General features: G+C 32.1%; 1 protein-coding gene across 1 annotated transcript; it reads left to right on the top strand.

Annotated features, from left to right (window-relative positions):
• The first annotated feature begins 1,908 nt into the window (after positions 1–1,908).
• On the top strand, positions 1,909–9,838 carry LOC133176896 (uncharacterized). Its single transcript, XM_061311954.1, has 5 exons — positions 1,909–2,003; positions 4,783–5,015; positions 5,413–5,551; positions 8,412–8,549; positions 8,824–9,838. Exons 1-5 carry the CDS (start codon positions 1,913–1,915, stop codon positions 8,970–8,972), a joined length of 750 nt encoding a protein of 249 aa, XP_061167938.1. The 5' UTR covers positions 1,909–1,912; the 3' UTR covers positions 8,973–9,838.
• Positions 9,839–11,062: the final 1,224 nt, after the last annotated feature.

Here is an 11,062-nt window from a genome sequence, read left to right as displayed (position 1 = left end):
TATGAAATGCACACTAAAAGGCTGATCCACTTTTTGTTGCACTATACTCAAATCGTCGAAAAAGTTGCCCCCCCCCCCCCATCACTACCACAAAATAGGATTTTGGTGATTTTTTTTAATTTTAATTTTTTAATTTTTTTATTATTACTATTATAATTTTTATTATTAATTTTTCTGCTTGTCAAAGATTTTTCAGGTAAAGTGTCAATGATTCCTTAGTTGCTAGGTGTCTGAAAGACACTCTCAGAAAAGGGGGTACCCCCCACCCCTGCTCCACGTGTATGTATATTTGTTAATTTGTGTTCTAGTTAAATACTTTCATGTCGTGCTCTAAATCATTTTCTTACATCAAATTACTCAGTTTAGTTTTAGATAATCAGCAATCAGACTTTTTTTTTTACTGATTTCTTATTTTTTTTTTACCTAGTCGCGCAAATACTAATTCCCTTCTTTACTTTTGATATTTTCCCTGACCAAAATCTGATCAGCACGGACTAAGTGTATTTGAGTGCAAGGCTGTACGATGAAGTGACAAGTGATTACTGTTTACTGTTGAGTATTTATGGAGTTTATTACTTTTTTGTGATGCATATTTCAATAAATGGAATACAAGGTGTAAATCACTCGACATGTGCACATCTTCGAACGGGTACAGTGGTCTATTTCCAGGTATGAATACGTTTACAGAGTTCGACGTGTTTTCTCGATATACATCAATTGTACTTGTGTTGAATGCATACGGACGTGCATAACAAATACGCTGGTTGTTTGTTCCATTATTGCAAATTGTTTGTACGATTTTACTGTGTATCACTTCAAGTTTATTATGCATATTTAAAAAAAAAACAAAAAAAAAAAAAAAAAAAAAAAAAACACAAAAAAAAAAGAAAAAAAAAAAAAAAAAGAAAACAAAAAAACACGCGCACCTTTGTTTTTTCTTCCAAACTTGCATATATATTATTCAAAACGATAATTATTCATAAATATCTTTATGACTGTTTTTATCTGTTATGATTTTAAAATGTTTTCAACAATTCATGTGTTCCAAAATACTTTACTATCGGAGATGTGCACGCGTCGATAGCCAAACCAAATATTCACTCAAGTGTAACGGGGGCACGGGTATTTTTCGTTACAACAGGGTATCTGAAAGAAATATGGCGAAATACGGCTAGTTGGTATGAAACAAGTCATACATTGATGCAAATGTTGCGTTTTTAAGAATTCATGTCAGCTTTAATTAAAGCTGTTATAAATACAGTTTTAAATTAAACAGAAAAAAGATCCGATATATTTGACAATTTCTTTGTATTATGCAAGAATTATTTTTTTAAAGACAAGCGGTTGATTTAAAAAACAGACGAGGTATATATATATGGCCTATTTATTTAAAGTACAATGCCACAGTGGATTAAATCGTAGGACCGTGACCATACATAAATGGTGGATGATTTAAAGGTTAAATACTAGGATAGATCATAAAAAGGTATGTTAATTAATCAATACGTTTTGCATTCCGTTGTAAATGTCCAACATTGTTTCCATACTACCATTTCATCGAAAAAATAGGAAAGTCATACTTGTCCATAGATTTGAGAGAAAATTACATGTACATACCTACTTTTCATGATTTTCGAAATAATGTTAACATCTGAATAACTTGGTTTTTACTTAATAAGACGGATGTTTGTAACTGTTATGTAGATATCTGTCCGTCTGTATCTCTCTCCATTTCCCCCCTCCCCTCTCTCTCTCTCTATGTATTTGTGACAGTGAAATCTGTACGTGTATGTCTACAGTATAAATATGCAATTTCCTCTATCTACATTTTTTGTTTGAATAAAAAAACATGCGAGCACTTAATACATTCAAATGGAATAAAACGATTTTCCTTTCAATTCTAAAGAGTAAAATGACGGCTTTAGGATCCAGAGTAGCTGTTACCATTTCCAGCTTATATTTGATCCTCCCAACATGTATACAAGCAGAGTCCTATCGAAATTGTAAGTAGTCATTTTCTCTATTGGTTTTATAATTAACACAGCAGATGAAATAATATCATTGTTTCTGTAAATCATGGTTTTCATCAATATACCAAGTAAACCAGCTGGGGTATTACAGCAATGATTTTTTAAAACTCCATGTTCACCAGTATATTCTTTGTCAAATGCAAAGTGACCTGGAAAAAAATCTATAAGGATAAAAATAAGTATCATGATACATTTAGCAAACAAAGGTCCTTCCTGTACCATCAACTTATTAAATATATTGATATCAGCAATTTAAATTAATTACAGTTCATTAAGGCTTGAGGTAAAGGTAAAAATTATAATCTTATTGTTTCTGCATAAATTCAAGCATTCTCTCTTGCTTGTTTAAATCTTTGAACCCTTATTTTGGCCCAACCTAGCTACAATAACCAATGATAAAAAAGCAAACAAAAAACATTTAAAAAACCCTTAAAACTATGTTAGTTTGGAAAATTTGCATATCATATGGCCGTGTTCATATCTTTTTTATTGTTTCCTTCCTATTTATTTAACTGTAAAACTAACCTATATTAAACCCAATTGATTCAAAGAAAAGATATATCAAAGACGTTACAATAATTTAATGCAAAACATTGAAAGCACCTCTTTTAGTGCCCCTGTCCTTGACTCAGTGGTCATGCTTTGGATTGTCTTTAATCTCAACAAATTAGAATGTTTGTATTTTAAAATAACCGATTATGACCTGTTGTTCCTGAAAAAAAATATTTTAAAGACTTTTTCCCCATGCATTCCTACATAAAACTTCGATTCCCATTTTGGCCTCTTCCTGGTGCAATGATTTGAAAGCAAAATTGAGTTTAAACTACATGGGAATGCTTGTACAACAGAATGATTGTAGTCTTTCTCTTCTTGAAAAAAAAAAGATCATTTCCTGTATTTTGCAATCTATAATTTTGACCCCTCATCTGACACTTTAGTGAACTTAATTTTGAACAAGCTTGAATCCTCACCAAATGGAATGTTTTATCATAATATAATCACTTATACTACTAATCTATTTTATAAAGATGCCAAATGCCATCTGCCTAAATATTCCTAGGTCAGACCATCTATGGTTCTACTGTAGTGCTTTGAGGCATTTTTGGAAAAAAAGAAAGAAAACTGAATCACTACTACTGAGGATGATTTTCAATACGATTAAGGTAGTATGGGATACCTCTACGTTATGACGTATTTCCGTTTGAAGTATTGTTTTGATTTGCATGAGTGCTTATTATCGGGTCAAAATTTGTAGATACACCGTTGAAAAGAACACTCTGAAGCCTATTTCAATGCAAGTTCTCACAAGTCGGCATTTTAAGTAAAAACAGACAAAAAAATCGCAAGTATATAAATTTACTTATAATTGTACAACGGACATTTAAAAACGCAAACCCCTGTAAAAGGTAGTTTCAACATTGCTGCTTTTGAACACTTTTAAGCAAAAGCTGTATTTCAATTGTTTGAGTAACTGTACAGCACCTTGTGTGCGGTGAGGCATGGATAAGTGCGATTACTTCACATTGTGCTGAATTATCACCAATCAATTATCACGTTAACCAGAGCTGGACTTTTTTGTTATTTAATTCAAGAAGTAACTGTTTGGTCACAAAACAGCTAGCTGTTGTATATAGTCCCAAAACGTTCAGATGAATGCAATTGCTCTGAACAAGACACGTCCTGGAAAGCGATTGTCCATGCATTGTTTTCAAAACCGCTCAAAGTTTAAAACTACAAAGTGCGATTTTTTTATGGTTGGGAAAAAATGCTCATCACTTCTAAAATAGCACCCAGGTTTTTTCAACCCTTGGAAAATAAAGAAGGATAACTCTTCCGCTCGGATCTTTTAATTCAAAAAATTTTAAATGCATTTTATATTTTCCATTTATATGTATATTTTCAATTTGTTTATTTCACTTTGCTAACATATTAAGATACATTCTTATTGTAGACTTTCATGAAATGTTATCCGTCTGTTTTCAAGAAATAAAGTTTTCCCAGTTTTTTACGCTTATTTTTTGTTGAAAATTAAAAAAATACTAAGACATTTCTTGTCATTTTTGTTTTTATAAACACTTTATATTAGCAAACGCCTGCCTATAATATTAAGCTTATGAAAAAAGAATTATGCAAGAAAAAAAATCGTTTTTGTATTTCTCATTAAAATAATAAAAAAATTATTAAAATTACACTTTAATATACTGAAAGGTGGTGGTATTTCAAATCCTTCTAATTTGGGTACATAAATATGTAGGAGAAGTTTCGTTTGGTATCCCATACCACCTTAAATGTCACACTTCTGTTCTTGAGGAGATTTTAATTGTTCCACCATATATTTAAATGTGGGCTTTGACCCATTGTATGGTCAATCTCAATCCCGAGAGTTATCATTGGAACAAACTTGACCTACTCTAAATAAGAAAGCCATCATCTGAGCTTTTTTTTCTCGACTCAGTTGTTTTTGAGGAGATTGTTTTTAAAGACAATGTTTTCATGTTAACCATTTAATACGTATTCTTTACTATACCAGAAAGCAGTTCTTACATCAATAAGTATGAATTACAATAAGGAATCCCAATCATCCAGGGTTGTTTTATATCAATTTTGATTGAAGTTAGTTCTGACCATTCATTCTAGAGATCTCAAAAATGTGATAAAACAGGCAGACGGGCAAACTTGGAGAGAATGTTCCCAAGTCTTTGGCTTAGGTGAGCAAAATCATTTATAAAATATCAATCGATCTCATTTCCAGATACATTTGGAAAAGATTGCTTTGTCAGCACGAAGGAGTTATCGAAAGATAAACCGATGACAGTATATTACAGAGGTAGCAAGAATGTAGGGGTTTTTTGCAATGGCATGGCATTTGAATGCAATGAAAATTCGGATTCCTGTAACGTGTGTGTTACGATAAAGGAATTTAACGATCCAGATTGTGTAATAATACTCCAGTTTAAAGAATCCTGGACAGAGGCTACAGAACATGTAAGGTTAACAGCTCCAGAGCTGAAATTTGTTTTCTCTTTTATCAGTTTACAGAATGGTTTAAGAGGTGTTCATTTTCTAGGGTAGTTTTTTCCACCAATGTCAAAATTTGCACAAATAGTAAGCTCGCACGTTGACGAATTGACAAATTCTCACAATTAAAGGAATTAAAAATTTGTAGGATTAATCATTTGTGACCTTTAATCGTTTAGCAAGAAAGAGAATAAAATTGAAATTGACACCTGGATTTTAAGGAAAAAAATCCTGAAATTATTTAAATGAATTTATATAATAACACTGATTTCATTTGTATTTTAACAATTTTCATACCTTTAAGTTTGTAAACAAGAATATCAACATTAACTATGCGTAATCCTTTACAATTACTAATTTTCAGACCATTACGTGCAGAGAAAATAATAAGAAGAAATATTGTCGAGATTCTTCAGTCTACATCCTCCTTAACTTAATAAGCACAAAGTCGCCATCCAGAGCATCTTTTGACCTACTGATAACATCAGAAGAAGAGGAAACAGGCAAGTACATATATATATGACATAAGATTCTTTTTGAAGGAGATAACATGGAATCATTTTTGAACGAAATATCTTTTCTTTTTTATGAAAAACTCGTTATTGAGTAAACTAACATGACTGCATTCATTCGAATGTGGTAAAAAATCCTGTACACATAATTAAACGTGTTGAAACTTTAAATGTTCACTATTGTACATATAATATAGAATTTTTTGTATTATTCTCAGCTTTTGTTGTAATTTAATATTTTTTTAGTTTTAAGTGTGTAATCTTTATACTCAGTGCAAGGTCTCTTTATACTCAGTGCAAGGTCATATTTGAAATTACTTAGCATTTATTACTGACAGATTGTACACATATTTCGTAACTTACATATCACGAGATAAATGCGTAATAAACCTTATTAGTTAACTAGTGCTAATTGTAACGGGAACCGTTACAGATGTTCCCCAAACGGCTCCCCAATCCCTTGTGATGCCCCATTCCCTACAAGCCTCAATAAATTAGACAATACTTTTGTAATATAGATGGACACTTTATTTTTAAGGGTATTTCATTGGAAAACTACTCCGATATAGCCATATGGGTATGAGCCAATCTAATAGCTACATTTTTTACATTAATTATCTTATAGTGTCTCACAATACATACATTTGTTTTAAATATTAAAGAATTTCATTGAAAAATAAGAGAGATGTAACCCTTTAAGTATTAGCCAATCAAAATTCAGCATACGCGCATGCATGGCCTTGCATTCAATTTTGATAGTATCATAATGTAGGAGCTCTATGTGCCTATCCATGTCTTAAATTTCATCCTGTTTTGTTAAAAACCAAGGGAGTTAAAGACATTTAAAGTTTCAACCAATCAGTTTGCAGCACACCTGCATGCGCGTGTTTTCAAGAAATTTCCTATATAACATGTTGTAGCACCTTATAATATATACTTATATTCTAAATTTCAAAGTATTTTGTCAAAAAACAAGGAAATTATTGAGATTTTTGTATCAGCCAATCAGAGAAGAGCGCACATGCATGCGCGTGAGTTCACGCTAATTTGACCATGTTGTCTTGTCTAGACTACTAATATATCTTTATATTTTGAGTTTCAAAGCAATTGATCAAGAAATATAAAAGTTACGGCTTCATCAAGTATATCAGTCATTTCACTCATTGCACGCGCGCGCACGTGCATGCATGTGCGCGCAAAATGACCTTCGTTCCACACACCTACACAACATGCCTATTAACCCTAAAAAGGTTTCATGTCAATCGGATGAGTGGTTCTATGAGAACACTCCCGGACAAAAAAGTACCGGAGAAGAAAGTAGAAAAAAAGAATAATAATAATAATAATAACTAGTGCTAATTGTAACGGGAACCATTACAGATGTTCCCCAAACGGCTCCCCAATTCCTTATGATGCCCCATTCCCTACAAGCTTCAATAAATTAGACTATACTTTTGTAGTATAGATGGACACTTTATTTATAAGGGTATTTCATTGGAAAACTACTCCGATATAGCCATATGGGTATTAGCCAATCAAATTTCAGCGCATGTGCTTGCTTCTACATTTTTCACATTAATTTTCTTATAGTGTCTCACAATACATACATTTGTGTTAAATATTAAAGAATTTCATTGAAAAACAAGAGAGATGTAACCCTTTAAGTATTAGCCAATCAGAATTCAGCATACGCGCATGCATGGCCTTGCATTCAATTTTGATAGTATCATAATGTAGGAGCCCTATGAGCATATCCATGTCGTAAATTCCATCATGTTTTGTTGAAAACCAAATGAGTTATAGACATTTAAAGTCTCAGCCAATCAGATTGCAGCACACCTGCCTGCGCGTGGTTTCAAGAGATTTCCTATGTAACATGTTGTAGCACCTTATAATATATACTTATATTTTAAATTTCAAAGTATTTCGTCAAAAAACAAGGAAATTATTGAGATTTTTGTATCAGCCAATCAGAGGAGAGCGCACGTGCATGCGCGTGAGTTCATGCTAATTTGACCATGTCAACTTGTCTAGACTACTAATATATCTTTATATTTTGAGTTTCAAAGCAATTCATCAAGAAATATAAAAGTTACGGCTTTATCAAGTATATCAGTCATTTCACTCAATGCACGCGCGCGCACGTGCATGCATGTGCGCACAAAATGACCTTTGTTCCGCACACCTACACAACATGCCTATTAACCCTAAAAAGGTTTCATGTCAATCGGATGAGAGGTTCTATGAGAACACTCCCGGACAAAAAAGTACCGGAGAAGAAAGTAGAAAAAAAGAATAATAATAATAATAATAATAATAATAATAAGAAACAGAGTAAAAACAATATGTTCCCAAACTTCGTTTGGGGAACATAATTAAACAGCTTAAATAAATTATTAGTAATCAGAACCTGTATTGTAAATAAAGTGTGTCGTGTCTTGTGCGCGCGCAGATGAATACTACGTAGTATTTGCAGAATTCCTCGGAACACAACACGTATCTTAACAAAAGTCCCTGTGTAAAATCCGATGCTTCTTTTGTATTTGTTAATAATAATTTTGCTTTCTACAACTTAAATGAAAAACTAAAAGAGAACAGAAAGCGTGGCTTAAATAAAAATTAGGAAGAAATTTTTTAATTTATGTGTGTCTGTTAAAGATAAAAACTTGTCAATTTGATAGCAGTACTAAGTCAAGTTTTCAATATGCATAGTTCTATCAGAAATTTATATATATCAAATATATTTTGTTTGAAATTTGCTAGCATTTTTATGTCGAGATTTTTTCATATTTTTTTATGACGAGAAAAAAGAGAGAATTAAAATAAATTTACCTACCTTTGTTTTACACAGATTGGGCTGTAGTGGGCGGTTTGATCGGCGGAGTATTTGGTGGAATTATTTTAATTACTGTGGTCGTCGCAGTCCTACTATGTATAGCTTGTAAAAGGCGAAGGTCACCAGGATATGTTCACAACCCGGGAAATTCAGGTCTCTATATTTTCATTGGGTTTATATCATAGGAATAATAATATCCAAAAATTAAATTATAGATTCATCATTTTTTAATATAATTATTTATTGCTTAAGACATGCATCTCATAGCATTAATGAACAGTTCTAGAAGAATTTAAAAAATACTGTTTATTGGATTATGACAAAATCGAAAAGGAAAAATGCTAAACACTGAAAAAAAAAAATGAAATAAACATACAATATTTTTCAATGTTTTTTTTATTAACTACCTTGCTGTTTTATTTTAAAGTTCCGATGACAAATCAGAGTAACCCTTCCTATCCCAGCACAGGGTATCCACAATATACATATGGAGGCTACCCTACTCAGTCACCTACCGGAAGTTATCCAACACAACCAACAGCAGAGACACAGTTCGGAGAAACTGCAAAATTTTAAAACCAATGAATGACATCAATGAATTTGATGATCGAAGATTGATATGTGAATGATTCCTCACTTTAAGATTTACGTTTTCGTGGAAATTTATTTGTCTGAAATGAAGCATCTAATATTAGTACCATTACCGTTACAACTTATATTAGTTGACTGAATTTCTTTCAGATTGAGATCTTTAACAAATATGTCAATTTCATGTAAGTTACATGTTCTTGAGTTTTATTTGCAAGTTTTATTGCAAGTTACGCTGTTTGAGTGGTCTGTATAAAGATCAATACGTCTCTTTTTCTAAAACTCTGTATTGAATTTTGAATAATATTTTAAACCCCGTGTTTTCGTAAATTAAAAAAAAATAATCGAGGCTATTCTGCACAAGTGATGATGCAGTAATAAGTTAAAATGCTAAAATACAATTACCTTGATAAAAGTTGCTTTGATATTATACGCAAAAGTCACCATTGCCTTGTCAAGTTCAAATTTAAGTGTAATCAGAGGGAAATAATACTATTACTTGATATTACCATAGCTCGCTTTAACTATAAAGCACTAACTGCAGCGTGTTGATATCGGTCAGCCCATGATTTTATCGTACAATTACACTGAGTTCTTAGCTGGTGCAATAAAGTCATGCAAGGACCTCCCCGACATGTTATAATTCTATAATACATGTATTTAACTTGCAGATTACAGTGTACATCTCTCATTGTCCTTTACGTTGTACAGATACTTGGGCCTACACTTGTACTGTTGTACGTGTATATAAAAGTCTATAGGAGTAAAGACATTTGAGAAAGATTTCATATTTAATATAAGAAATGTCAATGAATAATCAAATGTTCACTTTATGAATTGATATTCGAATGTGGAGTGAGAATTCGAATATCCTTGTTTGTTTTAATTCACAAATTTAAAATAAAAGAAACAACATAATCATGATAATTTAATTGGAACAGCACCAGAATTATCCCTGTCTTATTTACTTTCGGTCAATTTTGATAGCCGAAAGCACAGAAAAATTCACTTGATAAGGATACTCACTTCCTCCCCAACCTGGGGTTCAACCTGCAGAATCTGTCTCCTGGCAGTGCAGGAACAGCACGCTAGACCGAGTGGCTATTAAAGCAAGTCAATAAAACTTGCTTCTCTCTCTCTCTCTCTCTCTCTCTCTCTCTCTCTCTCTCTATAGCTTCACGAACTTTTTAAACTCACATGGTTTTTCGCACGAATTAAAGTCACATTGGTACAATGGATATTGTGTAACGAGAAAACAATATACATTTTGTAAGTGATTGGTTATCTTATTTTTTTTATTTCACTTAACTTTTATTGAATTGCTGTTTCACTTAATTAAGGATGACCTGTTTCATGTTATAATCTTTTTCCTCAACTCTCGCAGTGAATCGCATTACCTCCAATGCCAAATTCATGAAGATTCTCTCTTGTACTCTTGACTTTGACTTTCCCCCCTCGCCTAGACACAGACACAGTACAGCTCCTGTAACTTGTAGTTTCTGTTTATTAATATGACTTCATAGCGCAAGATGATAACTGTATTTTCTGCTCTCTATGTTAGATAAGGTTTCATTTTCAGAGTTACTTTCTGAAATCTAGCATGATGAGAGATCCGTCCCATTGCAAAATTACAAAGTTTCAAACTGTGAATGTAAAAAAAAATTCCTTTCAATAGTAACAATTTACCATTTTAAAAGATAAGCTCAACTTCATTATCCTAACTATTGGCATGCGTGGTTTCTATCTGCAGCGTTGTCCCTTTTCAACGTTACATTTCCACAAAACCAAGACGAGTATGGTAAATGAGCAAAGTACTTTGAAAAATACATAATTGGGTTGTATACACTTAAAATCAATAATTATAAAATTAATTTTAAATATTACATGTGAAATTCTTCCTGCACCCCTACAATATTCTACATGCAGTTTTTACTTCCAAATACCTTTTAGGACGTTACAAATTTAAAGTTAAGGAAACTTATTTTATCGAATATTCGAATATATTTGGATGCTTTTCTTGATCCATGAGTATTCAAATATGATTTTTTTTTTTGCAAATTTGATTTAATTTCTATGTT

Source organism: Saccostrea echinata, unplaced genomic scaffold (genome assembly GCF_033153115.1).
Source record: "Saccostrea echinata isolate AGI-Se365-2 ecotype Australia unplaced genomic scaffold, CSIRO_AGI_Sech_v1 ptg000084l, whole genome shotgun sequence".
In the NCBI taxonomy this organism is placed as follows: Eukaryota; Metazoa; Mollusca; class Bivalvia; order Ostreida; family Ostreidae; genus Saccostrea; species Saccostrea echinata.
The sequence above is the reverse complement of the archived record's forward strand: the minus strand, read 5'-3'. Positions and strand labels throughout refer to the sequence as shown.

What these genes read in the sequence shown, in the direction of transcription:
- LOC133176896 (XM_061311954.1), top strand. Translation starts at nt 1,913, where the DNA reads ATGACGGCTTTAGGATCCAGAGTAGCTGTTACCATTTCCAGCTTATAT. An exon ending in GGACAGAGGCTACAGAACAT is followed by an intron (nt 5,016 to 5,412) that starts GTAAGGTTAACA and finishes ACTAATTTTCAG; the next exon opens with ACCATTACGTGCAGAGAAAA. An exon ending in TCACAACCCGGGAAATTCAG is followed by an intron (nt 8,550 to 8,823) that starts GTCTCTATATTT and finishes TTTATTTTAAAG; the next exon opens with TTCCGATGACAAATCAGAGT.